The sequence below is a fragment of the Cebidichthys violaceus genome, unplaced genomic scaffold, assembly GCF_023349555.1.
Source record: "Cebidichthys violaceus isolate CVI_PGR_0920_01 unplaced genomic scaffold, fCebVio1.0.p SCAF_1, whole genome shotgun sequence".
NCBI classification, from domain to species: domain Eukaryota; kingdom Metazoa; phylum Chordata; class Actinopteri; order Perciformes; family Stichaeidae; genus Cebidichthys; species Cebidichthys violaceus.
Genome location: NW_027176262.1, coordinates 23,929,656 through 23,951,084, shown reverse-complemented (window position 1 = coordinate 23,951,084; position 21,429 = coordinate 23,929,656). Strand labels below are relative to the sequence as shown.

Below are 21,429 nucleotides of genomic sequence, written 5' to 3'. Positions count from 1 at the left end.
ATTCTGCTTACTACTCGTTAGTTGAGTCATTTATGTCGTATGCATTGAATGTGTTGTAACTCTGTTATGTTGTTCATTCTGTACACATGACATCTGTTGCACTCTGTTGCTCTCCCTGAGGTTTCTTTCTTTATTTGGGGGGGAGTTTTTCCTGTTCCGGTGTGAGGGTCCCGGGACAGAGAATGTCGTAGGTGTACAGATTGTAAAGCCCTCTGAGGCAAATTTGTGATGTTTGGGCTGTAAAAAAACCCGAATTGATCTGAATGGAATTGAAACTATTAAGATTTTTGTGGGATTTTGACATTTGTTCATTCTTCAGATCTGGATCAAAGATCTGGATTTGTCTACGATAAGAACCGAGACCTCGCCGTAGTTCACTGCTTTAAAATGTTTGATTTATGTTAGTGTGCATTTCAAACAAGACTTCTGTAAATACGGTTTGATGTTTTGATTCCAATCCCCTGCTGACTGACTGAAGAGATCATGGTTTAACTAATAAATGCTGAAGTCCTCAAAAGCAGCTTTCTCTTTAGGTATTTTCTCAAATTTCATAAGAACTCCAAAATGATAAAGTTGTAATCTGTCGTGGTGTGACCACCGTTGTATTTCTCTCCCGACAACACTTCACATGGAGTCTCTCCTGTGATTCACACCTGATCTACTAAAAATATGTTAATTCAGTAAATCATTGTGAAATCTGATGTAACGCCTTCTCACTTTGATTCTCTGCTCAAAATAAATGTGCACGCCAAAACCTGTGATGCAAATAGTTACATAACTACAAAAAAAAACGAAACACAACATTGACATTGTTTTATTTATGTTTATTAATGTTGCTGTTTTTCTCAAGCGGTACAAGGTTTATTACAGTAATAATAGCTGTTAATGTTAAAGCAATGTATTATTACTTGTTTTATTTATAACACAGACTATTCAGTTGTCTGCGTGAACACACCCGACATTATTGCTCAATAACTAATAGTAGCCAGCAGAGAGCGGCACAACTGAATCTCAGGACATGTCACATTTTAGGAGAATCTGTAAAAAAAGATGAGGGTTTTTTAGTAGGCCTACTACATAAAACAAATGCAAGGACATATGGACTCAGATGTGTTGTTCATTTCTCTGCTACCGGGCCATCAGGTGTTTCTTAGTGTTTTTCTCCGGCCTCAAGAGAATGATGAAACACTTTGGAGCGAAGATGCAGAGCAGTAAACCATAGCTAGAGGCCAGGATTGCAAAAATCTCTACAGCAACAGCATATTTCCCAGGAGAGCTAACGTAAGCAGGGACAAAGGCCACCCAGACAGCACAGAAGATCAGCATGCTGAAGGTGATCAGTTTGGCCTCGTTGAAGTTGTCAGGGAGTTTCCGAGCAAGAAAGGCCAGGAGGAGACAGGTGCAGGCCAGCAGACCGATGTAGCCCAGAACCAGAGAGAAGCCCACCACAGAGGCCATGGCGCACTCCAAGGTGACCTTTAACCCTGGGATGTCCAGGTCAACTTGAGGCACGGGGGGGCTGAACAGTAGCCAGATAATACAGATGAGAACCTTGATGAAAAAACACATTGTACAATATCATGTTAAAGTAAGACAAATATTTTAATAAGTATTCATTTTGCTATTTAAAAGCTTTTTCCGCATTTCTGACCTGTATAAAAGAAAAGAGGCAAACACTTCCTCTCTGCTGGCCTGGACCGAACCACTTCATCAAGGCTCCAGCACCAGGCCGAGCGGAGCGGAAAGCTGCCAGAACAACTATAGTCTTGACTTGAAGGCAGGAAACACAAAGTACAAAACTGATCCCAAAAGCTGCCTGTTGGAACCGACAAGACCAGACTGATGGACGACCAATGAACACCAGTGAGCACAGGAAGCACAACTTCAGGGACAGGAGAAGCAGGAAGCTCAGTTCTGAATTGTTGGCTCGCACCTTTAAATAAGAATTGGGATTAATTTGGTAATAAACAACACATTCTCACAATTACAAACCGCAAATCTCTGGATTCTCACCACAGGTGTTTGATGGTAGTAAAGAAACACCACAAACACAGCTGTTGTCACCACTGCACCAGACACAGCTGCTGTAGTCAGGGTGATGCCCAAGGTTTCATTAAAGGAAAGGAAGTCCAGCTGGCGAGGGATGCAGGCAGTTTGTTTAGCATTGGACCAAAACTCAGATGGACAACGCTCACAGTGAAGGGAATCTGGGACAGGAAGACAGAGGAGTTAAGGAAAGTAAAACACAAAGAGGAAAATGGAGGGTGTCTTATGGAGACATTTCCTCACCCGTTTGATTGCTAATCTCCCCTTCAGCACATTGGATACAGTCAAAGCAGCAGACAGGTTCTCCTTTCCTGTTGGCCTTTCGGGTACCTGGGGTACAGCTCTCACTGCACACTGAAGTCGGTACCTAAACAACAAGTACAACAATATTGTCAAGACTTAATGCCTTGTGAATCATATTTTGGTACTGGCCTGAATCAATATTGTTCTTTTTTAACCACCTGATTGGATCCTGTGCTCCACTGAATAGCTGATTCGTTAAGGTGGAGGTCAAACCCGTCCACACGACCGATCAGAACCAGTTTGAGTGAACCCTCGGGGGTTTCTTGCCAGTTGACAAGGTCGTACTTTGCTGGAGTGTCACCCTCTTGGAAATAAAACATTTCCCCCTGTGGTGTGGTGAAATTCACCTTGTTCAAGTGCTGCAACAGCTGAAAGTAACAAAATTGTAATAAATATATATTTTTTAATTTAAAAGAAGATTAAGCAGCTGCATTTGGTCACATACAAAATCGCAGTGGTACTGTTAATGTCCCCATTAAAATATGTGACGTTGAAATAGACACAATACTGTTTACCTCTTTGGGTTCGATGTGTTTTGGGGAGAAACAGCTGGAACTGTTGTTTCTGGATGAGCTTTGTCTATCGGGGCAGGAGAGAAGGCTGTGAACGGCGTGAGCTGCAGCATAAACAGCGAGGTAGACGTTATACGTCACTCTTAGCTGGGAGACATCAGTGAAGTGGTTTTGCACTCCCTCCAGGGACTCTGTCCCACTGCAGAGGGGCAGAGAACCTTTCTGAAGCAACCGGTCTTGTTGAGGCGGCGGTGAAGATGCATATGTAGAGAGTGGCGTGGCCCCAACACTACAACCAAACATCTTTTCCCAAAATTCTTTAAAGAACTTATCGTCAGGACGACCAGATGGCTTCAAACTTCTGACGTAATTTTCAAATCCAGGTATAGCTGAACTTCGAATGGCCACACCAACAACACCGCTTGCCACTTTAGAAGTGACAGGATCTTGAAGAAGATCGCTACTGGTGCTCCAAGCCTCACTGGCCAGAAACTGTCTGTCAGTCACCTACAGATAGCAACACGATCAAAGATATTTAAAAAAAAAGCTATTATGTTTCTCAAAAGACATCAGTTCAGTTCAGGTTTATTTAATTTGCTCACATTAATCTTGGCCAGCTGCAGAAACAGCTCTCTCACGTCTGTGTACCAGGTAAAGATCAGAACCACTTTTGCAGTCGAGGCCTGAATTGTGAGCGCTGCTCGTCTGGCGTCGCTCACGATGTTCTCCCTTTGGAGAGTCTCTACAAATGCCAGACACACCCCTGCCCCCCGAGTCTCCTCCTGAAAAACCTGACATGTACATAGACATATAGAGAAAGGAGCAGATTAGATAAATAAAGAGTGTTCAAGTGTTGATGTCTTGTGTAGATGCTGAATGGAAATCACCTTTATTGCCACGAGGCCATAATCGTTGTTTGCTACAACTGCTCCGATCCAGGTCCAATTGAAACGTATAGAAAGCTGGGCAATGGCCCGGGCTTGGTAGATATCACTGGGCATGGTCCTGAAGAAGTTAGGAAATTCACGCCTGTCACTCAGACACGGACAGCTCGCCGTGTAGCTCATCTACAGTAAAGGACACATACGTACATAGATATTGTAAAATCACATAGTCATTCTGAAATTGCATTCACATAAAGATTATTTTCACTTTTTGAGAACTCACTAAAGGTACAGCAAGGGGCCCCAGGATCCTGGAGAGGATCTGGGCTGTTATAGAGGAGGAACCACCGATGATCAAAGGAACAGTCTGATCACCTGATGAAATTATAAGATGCAATAAAGTCATTGTCAAGCTTTGGTTCTGTTTCAGACACGGCATTGTGGTGCATTTTATTCGCTTAATGTAGAAGGATGTACATCAGCTCCATGGCAAGCTTAATTTAGTACCTCTCCTTCCTCTGATTCCTTCTCCAGCAGAGTAGTCCGGCAGGGCTGTTGAATTACAACTGGCGGCGTCTCCCCCGACCAGCGACAGAGCTGCCTGCATGGCCCAAAGGGGCAGGGCACAGCTGTCATGAATGTGGTAGCCCAGCTTCACACCGGGCAGCAAGGTTGTACTGTGATTGATTTCCTCCACGGCAAACACCATCGCATGTATGTACTGTAATGGAAGATTTTCCAAACTGAGACCACAGAAGAGAGGAAATTAGAGAAATATCAGTCAAAATGCTGAAATGACTCTGTAATAATTTTTTTAATTTTATACGTAATCAGCCATCATTGTATAAACTATTATAACAACAAGAAAATTAACATGTGAATGTAAAGAAACCACCAATAGTTATACCGCCAGTAGAATAGAAAAGATGCAGCCAATAATGCTTCTTGTGTTTGTCAAACATAGTTTTCACAGTAAATAGTACAGCTCAGAGTTTTACCCAGTGCAAGGTTTGTAGTATGGCAGCTGAGTGAAGTCGCTGTCTATAGCTGGAGGCTTGTAATAAAGACTAAAGAGCCCACCGATCACTACATCTCCCTCCTGGAACAGACCCTGATCGCTCGATGCACCCCATCGGGAACAAGCCGCCGTCTGAACCACCTGCAGCCCCACCCTGAGCCCCAGCTGTCTGCACACAAGCTCCACCAGGAGCAGGGATGAGCACAGCCTCAGAGTGAAGAACCAGGATAACCGAGACATGGACGGAGCAGTTCTGGCCACTTTATATACAATATACTCAGTCAGATACTGTAGCTTCTCATTGGCAAAACATAGGAGGTGTAATAAACCGTGAATAGTTCCTGAAATTAAAAAGTAGAATTTGATTAAATCCCCCTTACTGCATCCAGAAAACATCCACCTGAAAATCTAAACACAATTAAACTACAAAATGTATGTTACAACAGATACAACTTGCACTGACAACTGACAAGGTATGACATGCCCCCCCCTTCCTACTCTGCACAACATAGATGTTGTTCTGTGTATTTATAACAGTTGTAAAGTCCAGGCGGAATGATAGTAAACAGGATGACACTGCACCGAATCACTTCTCTCAAAGGTGAGAGCAGGATGACAATGAAATAGCTGACTGCTGCGTGATGCAGAAACTAGAGGGTTTACCTGGAGGGCAGTGGCCATGGATGTCCCAATAGAGTTGCACTTCATCTTTAACATTTAGTTGAAGTACACAGCCACACCTCTCACACCGGGGCCCTGCCTCACCACATTGGGCTTTATCAGAAAAAGGTTCATTACAAAGACCTTTTGCAAAATATGTTTTAAAAGACTGGATCTTTCATTTTATAAAAGAAAGTTAATATGTGGTGGATCCAAATATTAGTTTTGCTTACCTCTTGTGGTATCTAGTAACATTCAGGTTTAGATGTATCAAATCAGCAGCAACGTCTATTTGCAGAAAGTCTCTAAGACCTCACTGTGGGCTGTTTTCATGGGGACGTTTATGCTTTTGTGGAAACTAAATACAATAAAGGGCAGACACGTCTGTGTGGAGTTTGCATATTCTGCCCGTGTCAGCGTGGGTTTTCTGCAGGTTCTCTGGTTTCCTCACAGTCCGAAGACATGCGGATTAAATGAGGACTCTAAATGGTGTCAGCCCAATGACAGCCCGGCGACCCGTCCAGGGTGAACCATGTCCGAGCGCCGTAGATAAAGTAATGAAGTCACAACAACCCTCTTCCCCGGTTCCGAAACAGCCCCGAACATCTCAGAAGTACAACGGCAGCCATGTTGGGCCAGCTGGAACGTCTGACTTTGGATGTGGCCTAAACATGGCCGATGGCAAAGAAAGCACAAGTAGACCTTGTCTGCCCCTGGGCCTGTGACTGGGACAGCTAGATGTAAAAGCTCCCCATCTAGGAGGAGACCACGGCCTTGCCAGTCATCACCACCATATGCTGTTCCAGCTAAGAAACAAGGAAACCTACATCTCAAAAACTAGGTCCGAGCCCTCCTACCGGCCAGAGGGTAATCCCTGTAGAGTTGTCATATTATATTCTAGTGGGCTTGGCATCCATCAGCCACTGCAACACAGACTTGAACACCAGCGGCAGTGGTCCACAGCCAGTCGTCTCACAACCATGCACTCATGCCAGTTGTCTTAAACCTGCCAGCTACAGGCTTTGGATGGTTTAAGCTGCAAACATACCAGGCAGAGGCAAAGTGCGGCTCACGGCAATTATTACATATTTCTCCGTCTGGGAGGCGTCTTCATGTGTTATGTAATAAATCATTTGTGACAATGGTCCTTGCAACTAAAAGGTAACTAAAAGGTAGGAAGCAAGGCTTACGTTGGGACAGCCCTCGTTCAGGAGAGCAAAAGGTCATCTCGTCTCCGAGGACTAAGTTACATCACAATTAATTCAAGAGGGTTTAGTGAGGATGAGTCGCAGGTGTGCAATCGCTCACCTCCATCATTGTTAATTTTACAAACAATTACATCCCATTACACACTGACAGAGAGGAGGCTCAGAGGGGAAAAAGAGGCTGTGTGCATGTTTGTTGTTTTTCATGGTGATGCAGATCATAGCTTAGTTTATAAATTAGATAATAAAAAAGTTAAAAGAAGATGAGGAAAGGTTGCAATAATGTTCGTTCTATTTCATTCAAGCTTCGCCTTCTCCCTCTGCACTCTGGTGGCGTCGTCGAAATGAATGCAGTTTCAGGGGTAAATTGGATTTGATATTGGCTTTGGGGGAAATGATTACATTAACATACTACTTCTATCCAAACCTCCAAAGGGATATAAAGTGTTGTGAAGTAATTACCTACTTTGCTAACATATTACTGTACACTACCATGCAGGAATACATGAATACATACATTATGCATGAGTATTTGAACAAGCCTGTTCATGAGAAAAGAAGGTAGTCATGTTCAGGCTCCCTCTGCACTCGCAACAGTAAGGTAACGGCCACACTCAACTCTCCCCGATCGGCATCACGCACAAGTGAGTAGAGGCAAACAACTCTGTCACACACACCCACCTGCCTCCCTGATGGGAATAGGTGTGTGACGGGTGTTAGGCGTGTGACTAGAGGATGCATTGAACCCACACTAGTCCCAATAAACATGCACAGTGGGAACTGCACCTACTACTTGAAAACTATTGTAAAAAAAAAAAAAAGAGTCTGTCAGGATTCAAACTCAGAATATCTGCAGCACAGATGTTTGTCATGAATTATACTTTACCTAGAAAGGTGGCATTAGATATCTGTGTTTAAATGGCTCCTATAAGGGGTAGGAGCAGACAGTGACGAGAGTACACAACTGGCATGATGTTTAACATCTTCAGTGAGCAGTGACATATGCAATACAAATATACATCTGGGCAGGCCACTGAAACAGCAAAAGGACACCGGCTGAACAAAGTCCAAGTGACTCTGGTGACTGATGTATTAGCAGAGAAGATGAAACATGTTGAATTCATGTTGTCAGCTGTGGAGTTGATTGGCAAAATGACAAGACCACTCAACAGAGCAGTGTGTAGGATCCAACGTCAATCTCTAGTTATATTCATGGGCTGAACACTTTTTAAAAATGTATTTGAGAGGAAAATATATGTGTACAATATAGTTGTTGCTTCGTTGAAAATAAAATAAAATAGTTTTGTGTAATGTTGCAATTCCCCTGTCCCTCCCCTGTACCTAGAAAAAAAGACGTAATCTTAAAAAAACAGGTATTCTAAAAAGTTCATCAATAATTTGTAATGTTACAGTATTTTAACCACAGGACAGTTACTGTACATAGAGCAAATGCTTCATTAACAGTAGAGAAAGAGAACAATGTCGCACAGTTAATGTAGACGTACATGAACACAAGGAGGAAACATTGTGGAGTGACGAGGAGAGAGCGTTAGAGTATAATTGAACGGTATAATACTTCCATCTAGTGGTCGTGATTCTGTACATGCAGCAAAAAAAAACATATTGTTCCTTCTTTAAAGTGATGAACGTATTAACTGCAGTTGGTATAATAGGTGGCAGATTCCCCTACTAATATGATATTTAGTTTACTCTACGTATTTTTCCGCACATTTTTTCACAATACAACAATTTGCCCATGTTAAAAGTGGTTAGTATGAAATCATCAGATACGTAAAATAAAATTAAATACAGTCAAACGTTGTATTCTGAGGAATCCTAAACTTACTGTGCCTACACTGTAACACAGTTCCCTGTTACATTACAGTACACTACATTCAACTCTAATTCTACAGTCTACCTACTGTCGTCTACAACAGTGTAATACTGTAAACAGTACTACAGTACTGTGCTGTATAGAAAAAAAGCCAAAAGTGTAATACTGTAAAATGCATTAAAAAACTATAGAATGTCATATTGACAGTATAACACTGCTAAACGCTGATTATTATAAAATGTCACAATTCAAAATGAAAACCCCTGAAACTTGCCAGAACAGAAACAACTCAACACATTAAGTAAAATAAATAAAAATGTAATTCTAAGTTGTTCTCATTATAATGATCTCTCTGTCTTCTAAATAAAAGGGAATAATCTCATTTTGAGACACAATTTATCTTTTTGAGAAAATAAACAGACTTATGTTCTATAAACAACAATTCAACACAAAATGTCATAGCTGGGTTATAAAGTTATATAACTTTCACAACATTCAATTTGCCTTGTTAAGTAAACCGCAGGAGCAGGATGGACCACGCAGTCTGACGCGGTGTGCAATGTTTGAATAAAGCAGCAGGTGGCGCTCCAGAGTCCAGAGTCAGTTGAAAATTGTCTTCTCCAATTCGTTCTCTTCCTCTTCTATCACCTTCTATCTTGAATATAATCACAGATCCATGATAAGTGCCGCTTATTGTTTTATTTCTTTATGTTAACTGTGTTAGAGGGACTCGATGTGACTTGAGTTTTATCAACTGTATATATGAAAAACAGTACATTACTGTCTGAAATGTCTTGTTTTTTTTACAGCAATTTGTGCCCTAAATTCCTAACAAAGCACTACCTTTAGTCTACACTAAAATTGTATTAAGAACCACAACATCATAAATTAGATGCACATTTTCAGTCCTTTTCCCATGTTGGTCAAAAATGTCTTTACTAAATAAAGTAAAGAAACACAAATATAATGAAGAAGCGGCATTATAAATCAGAGACAGTCATTTATGTCATGTCAGTCATTCCTCAAGTTTGCTCACATGCTTTCTATCTTTTAGTAAAAATAATTTGATTGTTGCTAGTGAGCTTGCTCTATGGGCTCCATGGATGCGTAAGGTGTTTTCCCAAATTCTATGCTTCTTTACTTCGTGGGTTTGTACACTTGGCTTGTTTAAATGGAGCACAGGCGGCGCATGCTGTTTGTGGCCCTGTTTCTCAAAAGCCAACAGTTTACTGAACCTTCAGATCCACTTGCCACTTTGTCTGGTGACTCGTGAAGGTTGGTGGCGATCACTTATTCGGCCTCTGTTCACCAGAGAGACTCTTATTAGTGCCGCCTATGGATGAGCAATTTAAGAAACAAACGAACACCCTACATTTACAGAGATTAACCTGAAAGGTACTTATTTTTTATGTATTTTTACACAATATGTATGTTTTCCCAAGGTTTGAAGTACATTTAATAACAATAATATAATGTAATTTTAACCAAAAAACCTACTCTTGTTTTTGTATTATGTCTCTTGTTTGCACTATCCACTATGCTGCTGTAATCCTGTAAATGTCCCCGCTGCGGGACTAATAAAGGATTATGATCTTATCTTAAAATAGTGCAGTATGGTACACAAGCTACATAATCTTTCTTGACTAGATCATATATTAATGTTGTGTAGTAATAACTGGTAGAGAGCTTAATTCAGTTGAGTTACGGTATATTTATTCAAAAACACAGAAAAAGAGAACAACCAACCACATTAATGCAAAATATATCAATAACATAGTGAGCAGATTTAAATTTAAAGGTGTTGTCTATGAACAGTATGAACAATATTTAGTTACCAATGAAAGCCATAATTACAAATAGCTGCAAGAGGTTTGCTAATTTCATATTAGCACATTAAGAAGCATTATTTAGATGAAAGGAATTGACATAATGCATACACGTGAACAACTGCATGACACCGGGGCTACTGTCTCCACCAGACACAGTTATGTGCTCACGTTCAAGCCAGAAAAACTACCGGGCCATCAGGTGTTTCTTAGTGTTCTTCTCCGGCCTCAAGAGAATGATGAAACATTTGGGGACAAAAATGCAGAGCAGTAAACCATAGCTAGAGGCCAGGATTGCAAAAATCTCCACAGCAACAGTGTATTTTCCAGGAGAGGTAACGTAAGCAGGGACAAAGGCCACCCAGACAGCACAGAAGATCAGCATGCTGAAGGTGATCAGTTTGGCCTCGTTGAAGTTGTCAGGGAGTTTCCGAGCAAGAAAGGCCAGGAGGAGACAGGTGCAGGCCAGCAGACCGATGTAGCCCAGAACCAGAGAGAAGCCCACCACAGAGGCCATGGCGCACTCCAAGGTGACCGTTGACCCTTGGAAACCCAGATCACGTTGAGGCACGGGGGGGCTGAGGGACAGCCATGTCACACAGATGATAATCTGGATGGAAAGTAAACACGTGTCAGTGTTATCATTTTTTATATCAAGTGAAGAAATGTTCTCATCAACTAAACAATGTTCACACCTGTATAGATGTAAAGAGGCAGACGCTTCCTCTCTGCTGGCCTGGACCGAACCACTTCATCAAGGCTCCAGCACCAGGCCGAGCGGAGCGGAAAGCTGCAAGAACTACTACGGTTTTGACTAGCAGGCAGGAAACACAAAGTACAAAGCTGATCCCAAAAGCTGCCTGTTGGAACCGACAAGACCAGACTGATGGACGACCAATGAACACCAGTGAGCACAGGAAGCACAACTTGAGGGACAGGAGAAGCAGGAAGCTCAGTTCTGAATTGTTGGCTCGCACCTTGAAGGGAATCAGATGAACAGACAAAGACGTGACCGCTTAAACAATACAATACCTTTGCACGGACAAAAACAAATTAAAGAAAGAAATGTGGAAGAATTTCAAATGCATACAACGCACTCATATGTTGTATTAGGTTAGGTTCTCACCACAGGTGTTTGACGGTAACAGAGAAACACCACAAACACAGCTGTTGTCACCACTGCACCAGACACAGCTGCTGTAGTCAGGGTGATGCCCAAGGTTTCATTAAAGGAAAGGAAGTCCAGCTGGCGAGGGATGCAGGCAGTTTGTTTAGCATTGGACCAAAACTCAGATGGACAACGCTCACAGTGAAGGGAATCTGGGACAGGAAGACAGAGGAGTTAAGGAAAGTAAAACGCAAAGAGGAAAATGGAGGGTGTCTTATGGAGACATTTCCTCACCCGTTTGATTGCTAATCTCCCCTTCAGCACATTGGATACAGTCAAAGCAGCAGACAGGTTCTCCTCTTTTGTTGGCCCTTCGGGTACCTGGGGTACAGCTCTCACTGCACACTGAAACAGGCACCTGCACAAAAATCTCAATGTTCAACATTCTCAATGACATAATCCGGTGAATCAACAAAGGTGTTTATTTCAACAGCAACTTCGTTAGTAGACATGGGACGACTTGTTGATCTGACCACCTGATTGGATCCTGTGCTCCACTGAATAGTTGATTCGTTAAGGTGGAGGTCAGACCCATCCACACGACCGATCAGAACCAGTTTGAGTGAACCCTCGGGGGTTTCTTGCCAGTTGACAAGGTCGTACTTTGCTGGAATGTCAGCACCTTGGAAATAAAACATATCTCCTTGTGGTGTGGTGACGTTCAATTTGTTCAAGTGCCGCAACAGCTGAAAGTACCAAATGTTGAAGAGACTGTTAACATTTAAAATTCTGTATTCTGTTTACAAAAGATCCATTGACGATGTTAAAAGCTAGCTCAGGGACAATACTGTTTACCTCTTTGGGTTCGATGTGTTTTGGAGAAGAGCAGCTGGAGCTGTTGTTTCTGGATGAGCTTTGTCTATCAGGGCAGGAGAGAAGGCGGTGAAGGGCGTGAGCTGCAGCATAAACAGCGAGGTAGACGTTATACGCCACCCTTAGCTGGGAGATATCAGTGAAGGGATTCTTCACTCCCTCCAGGGACTCTGTCCCACTGCAGAGGGGCAGAGAACCTTTCTGAGAGGACCCTTTAGCAGGAAAGCGAGAAGCTCCAAGAGTGCATCCAAACTCATTTTCCCAGAATTCCCGTAAGAATTCATCATCAGGACGACGCATTGGGTGCAAACTTCTGAGATGATTTTCAAATCCGGGTATTGTTGAACTTCGAATGGCCACACCAACAACACCACTTGCCACATTAGAGATGTCAACATCTTGAAGAAGATCATCACTGGTGCTCCAAGCCTCACTGGCCAGAAACTGTCTGTCAGTCACCTACAGTGAAAGGACACGAGCATTACGACAAGAAACATATACGTCTTTGTTTAGTGATGAATCCCTTAGTAGTCTATACAAATGTTCACGGCGGTTGCTCACATTTATCTTGGCCAGTTCCAGAAACACTTTCTTAATCTCTGTATACCAGCAAAAGACCAGAATCACCCTGGCAGTCGAAGCTTGAATCGTGAGCGCTATACGACTGGCATCACTCACAATAGTTTCTTTAAGGACCGTCTCTATGAATTCGAAACACACCCCTTTCCCTTGGGTCTCTTCCTGAAATGCCTGGAGACCAAAACAACAAACACGTTCATGCATATATTGTTATATATAAAGGAAATCCAGGAGATTTACTGTAAAATATCAAAGACATACACCTGTATTGCCAGATGACCATAATCCTTGTTTACAATCACAGCTCCTATCCAAGTCCAGCGGAAGCGAATGGCCATCCGTGCCATGGCCCGGGCTTGGTAAGTATCACTGGGGATTGTCCTGAAGACGTTGGGAAAGTTCAGCCTGTCACTCAGGCAAGGGCAGCTTGCCATGTAGCTGATCTGAAAGAAAGATGCAGAAATAGTATTTTGACACCGCTTTTACAGCAATAACATCTTTAATTAAAATGATTTCAAATAGTATCTTGATGTATAAAAATAAAGGTTCATTTCCTTAGGTAATGAAACTCACCAGCGGCACAGAGAGAGGCCCCAGGACTCTGGACAGAACTATGGTGGATGTTGATGAGGCCGTACCAATGAGCAAAGGAACAGGCTGACCAGCTGCTTAGACGTATAATTGCATGACGTGAACCTTTTTATACTATAATCATATGAGCTGTTGTTGTCATCGACGTGGTAAATGTTCAAGTCATACCTGTTGTCTCTCCGGGTTGTCCATGAGCTGCGGAGCGAGGCGTAGAAGGTGTTAGGTTGCAGCTGGGCGCGTCTCCTCCGACCAGCGACAGTGCAACTAGCTGAGCCCAGTAGGAGCTGGCACAGCTGTCAAGTATGCGGTAGCCCAGCTTCACTCCTGGTAGCAGGGTGCTGTTTCTATTGATTTCCTCCACCGCAAACGTCATAGTATATGCATTTATTAATGACTCTAGATCTAAACTGAGACCACAGGAGATGAAACGAATGAAATAAACGACAATATCAGTGAAATATATATTCACCGTGGATAGATGTATATAAGGTATGTAATAGAGGTATTACAGCAACATGTGTTGAAATCATTCTACTATACTTCTAAATTATACAAACATTTGCTTATCTCAGATATATGCAACTTTAACATTTTTGTTATAAATTAACCAATTATAAAACACAATGCATATTATAAACATTATATAACATAATAGCTCAACATTTCTGTATTTTAACAGAAATATATGAGCATGACAATACATAATAATAATAATAATAATACATGTTGGGTTTACCCTGTGCAAGGTTCATAATGAGGCAGCTCGGTGAATCCATGCTCTACAGCTGAACTTCTGTAATAAAGATTAAAAAGTCCACCAATAATCACATCTCCATCCTGGGAGAGGCTCTTGTCGACCGGCGCTCCCCACCTGGAGCACACTATCGCCTGAGCCACCTCCAGCCCCGTCTGCCGGTCCACTACACTGAGGAGCAGCAGGGAGAGAGCTGAGGGCGACCACGGAGCGAAGAGCCAGGGGAGCCAAGACATTGATGCAGCTGTTGAGAACATTTAGCACATATAGGTTATCTGAAAGTCAGAATATGCATCAATGCATTCAGTCTGTGTAAAACACCAGTCACACACAACCTACATCAGGAAACCTGACAACAGAGCAAGTTAAATTCAGAACAAATGGTACCTCATAGACACAATTCAACAGCTCCTGTTACCAAAGACAAATCCCATTAAATGTCACAATCCAACATCATAGCCTCATGTCAAAAACAGAGAACAGAAACATGTTACACTTAGTTCAAAAGCTCCTATCACAAGGTACATAGATAACTCTGAATATGACCTGAACATAACCACCCCCCTACTCTGCACAAGTGAAGTGTTGTTGTGAATATTTATAATAGGTGTAAAGCCCTTTGCAAGGAAGTAAAACTGATGACACACAAGCCAAAATGACTCCTCTCTAGAGTGATGGTGGAAAAACAATCGAATGCTTGCAAGTGATTAGCATGTAAGGTGTGTGTATGTGTGTGTGTGTGTGTGTGTGTGTGTGTGTGTGTATGGTGTATATTATGTTTCCTATAGATAAACTACTGTATGATTTCGTTCAAATGAACACAGGTAACAGAGATACTGTACCTCAAGATAAACAAGTGAAAGTGCCAGAAGGCTGATTATCTTTAATGAGCTGAAAAGATACAAAATGAAAGAAAACATCCAACTTCACGGCTCCTTTTCTCTTACATTTCTAAGGAATATTGTACTACGATTGATCCATACAACTTAACAAAGTGAGGCAGTCTGGTATGGGGAATTGTACGCCCAGAGCAACAGGTGTGCTGTTTGTCAGCTCTATTATACAGTAATTTCATGAGCAATTACATCCCATTAAAGTTAAGGTGGCATATGGGGAAAGATTAGGCTGTTTTTGAGCTTGAGCTTCATTCTTGATAAATTATCTGTCAAATGTTCTGTGTAGCATTTTAGAGTGAAACAGAAAATAAACCATGAAATTTGTTGAAATCAAATATTTCAATGTTTTATTGCATTGGTAGGAAAATGCTCAGAGTTCGCCGATGAGCAACGATACAAAGAAAATAGGATGGCGTAACACTGTAACAATAAAAAACAAACTGCTGCTTTGCCACCCTCCCCTCCTCAGCCAGGCCCACTGTAGCTGTCACTCTGTGTTTTCATTTCATTAAGTTATACAAAATAAAACAACCATAACCAACAAGAGATTATTTTTGCAGTCTGTATCAAAGTAATTATAAAAATAAAACCTTTAAACTCCAAATCTTTCAAATTTGCAATAATGTTTTCAAATTCTACAAATCATAGAGATCAACAAGTCCAAGCAAGGAAGTTAATGTACTGTATTGCACCTAATACAAACAAGCCTACATCCTCGGTTGTTTCCAATGCAGCTACTTGTTCTGTGCAAAATGTTGTTAGGCGATGCAACATCTATCGTATGAATTGGTGCATAGTCATGCTTGACATGTTCACAGGTAACATGCACAAACAAAAATGTACAGTTAGAATTGGTTCTCAACTAAAACCCATCTCAGATTTAAAACAAGGACACATTTACACATCACACGTAAAGAAATACCACTGAAAAGAGAAGGAAGACTTTGAAAAGATGAACCCCATCTATTAAAAGTAGCTGTTTGATTATACAACACATTTAAATGATACAAAGAAAGACATTCCCTCTCTGCTTAAAACCCAATTCTTCTTTTTTTTTTTTTTTGCTTCATAGTCAATGTTCACAGTTTGAAAAATACATCACAGGGACAAAGATAACAAGTATCTGTACAATCAGTCTAGGAAGCCATTCGGAGGGAATCAAAGTTCCCAAGAACATTTACACATTAAGCAGAATACAGACAATACACTGCCAGACTAGAAAGACCATTCACTTTGAATAGAGAACATTTCATACAAGAAGTTCATGCCGTCAGATCCAGCTATGGATTACATGTGATGTTTCACATACATTATATAGACTACATCTTTCTCTAGAAATGGCCCAGAATAAGATTTATTTAACTGTCATGATGGAAACCTACTGGTCTTTGAACATGGGTAAAAACAATGGCTAGTATTTATTTCCTTGATCTTCTGGCTTTTGGTGTAATTGAAGAAGTCACCAAGAATCACAGCTTGATCATTAATCTAATTTTAGGTTATGGTCAGAGCTAGAGTCTGAGCAGAAAGTAAACCTCAGGCTCTGACGCAGAGTGGTTGGAGTCAGCAGATGGAAGAGAGTCATCTGTGTAGAAGTGATCTCCATAATGATCCCCATTGCCATTACGCAATGATGTACAAGCTCCCTCAGGAAGCCCCCTGTCTTCCAGCTGACCAAGGTAGCCTGCTATGTAAGAACCAGTCGAGTGTCTGTTTGCTGGAGGATTTTGTGAAGCTGGTTTATTCCTCAATACCACCCCGCCAATGCTGGCAGTGCTATTGATCGCCTCACCTGCCCGAGGCTTTAGAGCCTCTTGCAGTCTTTCACGAGCGCGGATGTTGATGTGACGCACTCGGCTTTGGCTCCGAGAAGATAGGCGCCGGGTAAGGAGTGGAGGGGAATCCTCTACATCCCTGTGAACAACAGAAGCTACACTTGCTACCTGGGGCTGAGGCAGTGGGGTTTTTGCTTCCTGATGCGACTGAGGAGGCTGGGGTCTATCTCTGTAACTGTCATCCCCCTCTAGACTGACCAGCTTACGTAGCTGTTCTGTAAGTGGATCACAAGACTGTGATTGGAAAGTTACTTCCCCCATGGTGCCCATCCTCTTTTGCTTCCTCATATGGGGAGTGATGAAACTGCGACTTATAATGTGGTATTTGCTCTGGAAGTTGCATGATATGTCTTCAGAGGTCAGGTCTCCCAGGGACTTGGACTTACATGGGCTGGGGGCTGTGGGGTCTATGGAACCAGACTGGTGTCGAGTAGATATAGGGCCTACGTTTGAGTGGAGAGAATCTGTGGATTCAGGGTATGACTGGTGTTTTGTAGTGATGGGGGAAACATTTTGGTTCCAGGAATGAGGGGAGTATGATTGTGTTTGACTTTGACAGTGTGAGTGGGTTCTTTGAGTAGCTAAAGACTCTAATGGGGGCGTAATGCAGTCATAGTCCAGGTGGCTGTACACTCCATCACAGTCTGAAGAAGGGGGGTATAGGCCTCTCTCTCTACCAATGTTTGTAGACACAGCAGATTGGCCAGGGAGGCCTTCAGAAGAGGAGATACTATTGTAGAAGCACTTTACTTGCTCCATCTCCATCTGTTTATACCCTAGCCTATCTTGATGGGACCCGTTCATGACCAGGCTGCCGCTATAGCTCCTCTGTTGTGTGTAGGAACTCCTGAAGTCTCTGCTGTTGTTAAAGGCATCAGAATTGCTCTGAGGAACAGGGTAGCTGTTCAGACGCAGTGGACTAGGGTTGGAAGGTCTAGAGTTGATGGGTCTGTGGAAGGAAGAAGCCTGGGAGTTGTTCTGGTGTTGGTGGTGATTGGCCAGCTGATAGGAAGGTTGATTCATTGCAGTGGGACGCTGTGAAAATGCATGTGGCGGGTACTGCTGTTGAGGATCACGGTATGACAAAGGCTGTTTTTGTTGGGAGTGGTCGGGAGTGGACTCATGGTTTTGGTAAATAGCATGCCGTTTGGTTGGACTTATGGGTCCCTCCCATTGGTTGCTATGTTTCGGCGAGGTCATCATCATATCTAACGGATCCTCGTCGACATTTATCTCCACTTCTGCAAAAGCATTTCCAGCTGAGTCATGGAGAAACTGGAAACAGTTACTGTTTACAGAGGAGCCTGTGTACCTTTTAGAAGTACTTTGCTCTATGCCTGGTACTGATGCTAGTGCTGGTGGATCATACACTTCCTCGTACACACTCTCCTCCGCCTCCTCACTTTCTACCCTCCCGCCCCTCCTTCTGTTCACGTCATCCCAGCCCAGATTGTGCCCTTTCCCTAAACCCTGGACCACTTTGGCCGGAGAGGACCCTAAGCTATTTAAAGGTATGCTCTCCCTAGTGTCTGCCTGAACATGGACTGTCTGCTTTCTCAGGTCGTACACTGATACAGGCAACAGCACCTCCTCATCCAGAATGGTGTAGATCTCCTCAAGCTCTGCGGTTTCTGGGCTGGAGAGGAGAGCTGGTGCAGGAGCTCCTGCCTGGGAAATCTTGCGCGGTGATTGGATTTCATGATTTGTTTTTTCAGCTACTTTTTGGGGACTTAAGTGGTTCTTGTTAGTAGATGCAGTGATGGTCTTCATAGGTGACCTTAAATCTTGTAGTGTGGTAGGGGTGGTAGGCCTGTAGTTTGAATGACGGAAAGGGGTATGATGAGGTAATGTGTGTGATTCGTTTTGTTCAACAGTGCTTTCAAACTGACCAATCAGAGCAGAAATAGAGCCACATGTGTCTTGCTCATTGCCCAAAGACACAGCATCAATGAGTCTGGAGATAGTGCTGTCGTGCAAAGAGCTTGGACTCTTCAGATCACAGTCCCTACTGATAGGGGAAAGAGGGGGCAAAGAGGAGGGGGCAGAGGATGAGGATGAGGAGATTGAAGGTGCAACTGTGAATGTTGTGCTGTTTGATGTTTCTGGATTATGTGATCTCATCTGGCCATTCCTGGAAGGCGAGACGAAACACCTTTTCTCTGCTCCTGTGGCGATGATTTTTGATTTGACTCTGTTGTCTTCTGACTGGTAATTGGCATATTCCTCTTCCTTTCTTACATTGCCTCCACCAATAACCAGATAAGAAGCCTCCCCTGATTGGTCAAAGTCTTTTTTTCTATTGATGTATGTCTTAGAAGGGGAAGAGATGTTTGGTTCAATAGAAAATGAGGATTCGATGAAAGGGTCCAAAGAGGAAGACCTGGGTCTGTTGAAGGGGCAAGCTCCTGTGGACACAGATAATTGAACAAAGAGATTAATACAGATAGGCTTATATATACAACATCTGATGTAGAACACCAAGCCAACCAACAATTAAATGACAACAATTAACAGTCCAGCCAATACAAAGCAATAGCAATACACAGACAAATGGATCACCAAGTACAACTGTGAAGGGGAAGCTGGAAAATGAGGCTGAGGAGGTTAAAACAAAAGGAAGAATCCATGTTTGAGGACATCAGATTAGGAAAGAGATGGTCAAATGGGATTGGTTTGGTCAAATGGGATCAAAAGACACAGCAATATATTCCTCATACGACTTTCGGACAAAATACACTGGGTGGACGCAATACTGGTATGTTTTTGGACGATGCAATCTTCAGACAATACGTATTTTAGATTACCTGCTGGAATATCCTAGTCAGTTCTCTACTATAAAGAAGCACAACAAATGAAGATGGGACAGAAAAGGCATGTTAAGGTATCATGGAGAGTAGGCTGCAGTATGTCAGTTCACATGGTTATTGTACATGGATTTTAGATAGTTGTAGTAGAATATGTAAAGCAAAGGAGTGAAATTTGAAAAAGTACATTAATTAATGTGCAAAACAAGTCAATGCAAAAATGCTGCTTTAAGACACTCCAAGCGTTTCATCACAAAGAAAGTAGCACTTAAAGAAATGCCTTGAATAAAACAGCACAACTGTTTCCAAAGCCAATAGTTAATGCATCAGATTGCTGCGGCTTGGTTTTGTATTAGTATCATGAATCGTATAAATTCCTTATGCTTATTACATAATTAATAATAGTAATGTGGGTGTATTTGCATAATTCCAAAAGTACTTAATTCTTTGACTGTGATGATGAAAGGACAATACCCACCGATGACCGTGTCTGAGCCCATGTCACGTTGCTCCTTGTCTGGGGAGCAGAGGGATAGCTGCCCTTGCAGAAGCCTGTCTAAAGGCATGGAGATAGGTCTGTGGATGAGGGGGCCTCGTGGCTCGTAGCGTTTCTCCACACCTACTTCCTTCCCTGACATGTCCTCTCCTCTTGCTCCCGCGCCATTCTTTTGGTCTGATATTGAAGCCACCGACTCTGACAGCGCCATCTTGGTCTTCTTCCGACCCTTTGCTGGGGCACTGGCTGTGCGCCGCAGGAGGTGGTCGCTGATGGAGCGTTTCCGAAGGCCACCGGAGTTGGTGTCCATAGAGGACTTGGAAGAACGGTTAAACAAACCTCGGATACCTCGCAGCTGATGACCCTGAGGGCAGTAGGAACGCAACAGGAAAGAAATAAGAAGCGGGAAAAAAAGACAACAAGAAAGAGGCGAGACGTGCTCAGAAACACATTATCAACCAAGGTGCACTTCAGACAAAGACCGACCAAAACCTTTTCACACATTACAGTTTGAAATTAAAGTGGCAATTTTCATGAAAACAACAAAAAGACATCAAGTACTGAACTTAACTCACAGCTAATAATAACAAGTGCATGCTTTTAAATGCATTGCCAATAGATGGCACCCTTCCTCCTTAAGTTAACACAACGAACAATCTGCAAGAAGACGTCGAGGATTATGAATGCATGCTCACGTTGCAAATGATTCCGTCTTTGTTGAAAATGAGACAACCTCGGTTGATTTTTATTCATTTTGAGCTTAATAGCAAACTGTATTCCTCAGTGGTTCAATGTAACACACAAACAAGTCATTTGAGATACGGCTGAACACAATCTGCACTTTAGCATCATGCATTGCTGTTTCATGCAGCACCACACAGAGCCTCAGGGCATCAGGATACCTTGTTAGATCCTAGAAAGTGCATTATGGTAAAGCTGGGGTTCAGGACTAGAGGACTCCACTAGAAAGACAAAGGATGGGGCTTCAATGGATTCATGTGTTGAGGGACACACATTTCTTTCTATTTGAACAAAAGTGGGTCGCAGGGGGAAATGCTACAATAAAGACCAGAATTCTGCACTTACCTTTCCATAGACATCATGCACTGACACGTGCACAAAGATAGAAGCCTCAGTCAGCCCCTCCAAGTAGACATGTCTGTAACCTGTTGTTAGAGATGGAGAGAGAAAGCATGTGAGTGAGA

The 21,429-nt window shown here is 42.5% G+C and overlaps 3 protein-coding genes across 3 annotated transcripts in view; all 3 read right to left on the bottom strand.

The window, feature by feature from the left end:
- Positions 1–1,128: 1,128 nt before the first annotated feature.
- Positions 1,129–5,003, bottom strand: LOC137877815 (extracellular calcium-sensing receptor-like). The gene is made up of 11 exons (XM_068718276.1): positions 4,744–5,003; positions 4,253–4,488; positions 4,038–4,120; positions 3,749–3,928; positions 3,464–3,652; positions 2,865–3,368; positions 2,508–2,717; positions 2,290–2,413; positions 2,014–2,207; positions 1,643–1,933; positions 1,129–1,551 (listed from the first exon to the last, which is right to left on the bottom strand). Exons 1-11 carry the CDS (start codon positions 5,001–5,003, stop codon positions 1,129–1,131), a joined length of 2,694 nt encoding a protein of 897 aa, XP_068574377.1.
- Positions 5,004–10,325: 5,322 nt separating this feature from the next.
- Positions 10,326–14,429, bottom strand: LOC137877064 (extracellular calcium-sensing receptor-like). Its single transcript, XM_068717144.1, has 11 exons — positions 14,176–14,429; positions 13,608–13,846; positions 13,431–13,513; positions 13,112–13,291; positions 12,831–13,019; positions 12,252–12,728; positions 11,933–12,142; positions 11,691–11,814; positions 11,415–11,608; positions 10,984–11,265; positions 10,326–10,898 (listed from the first exon to the last, which is right to left on the bottom strand). The coding sequence occupies exons 1-11, from the start codon at positions 14,427–14,429 to the stop codon at positions 10,476–10,478; spliced, it is 2,655 nt and encodes an 884-aa protein (XP_068573245.1). The 3' UTR covers positions 10,326–10,475.
- A 980-nt stretch (positions 14,430–15,409) lies between these two features.
- plch1 (phospholipase C, eta 1) overlaps positions 15,410–21,429 on the bottom strand; it is a 47,266-nt gene continuing 41,246 nt past the window's right edge. Inside the window, exons 21-24 of the mRNA XM_068716394.1 lie at positions 21,311–21,390; positions 21,127–21,186; positions 20,207–20,588; positions 15,410–19,329 (exon numbers count right to left, since the gene is read on the bottom strand). Coding sequence (XP_068572495.1) covers positions 16,601–19,329; positions 20,207–20,588; positions 21,127–21,186; positions 21,311–21,390 — 3,251 coding nt within the window. The 3' untranslated portion in view covers positions 15,410–16,600. The remainder of the gene's footprint in view (positions 19,330–20,206; positions 20,589–21,126; positions 21,187–21,310; positions 21,391–21,429) is intronic.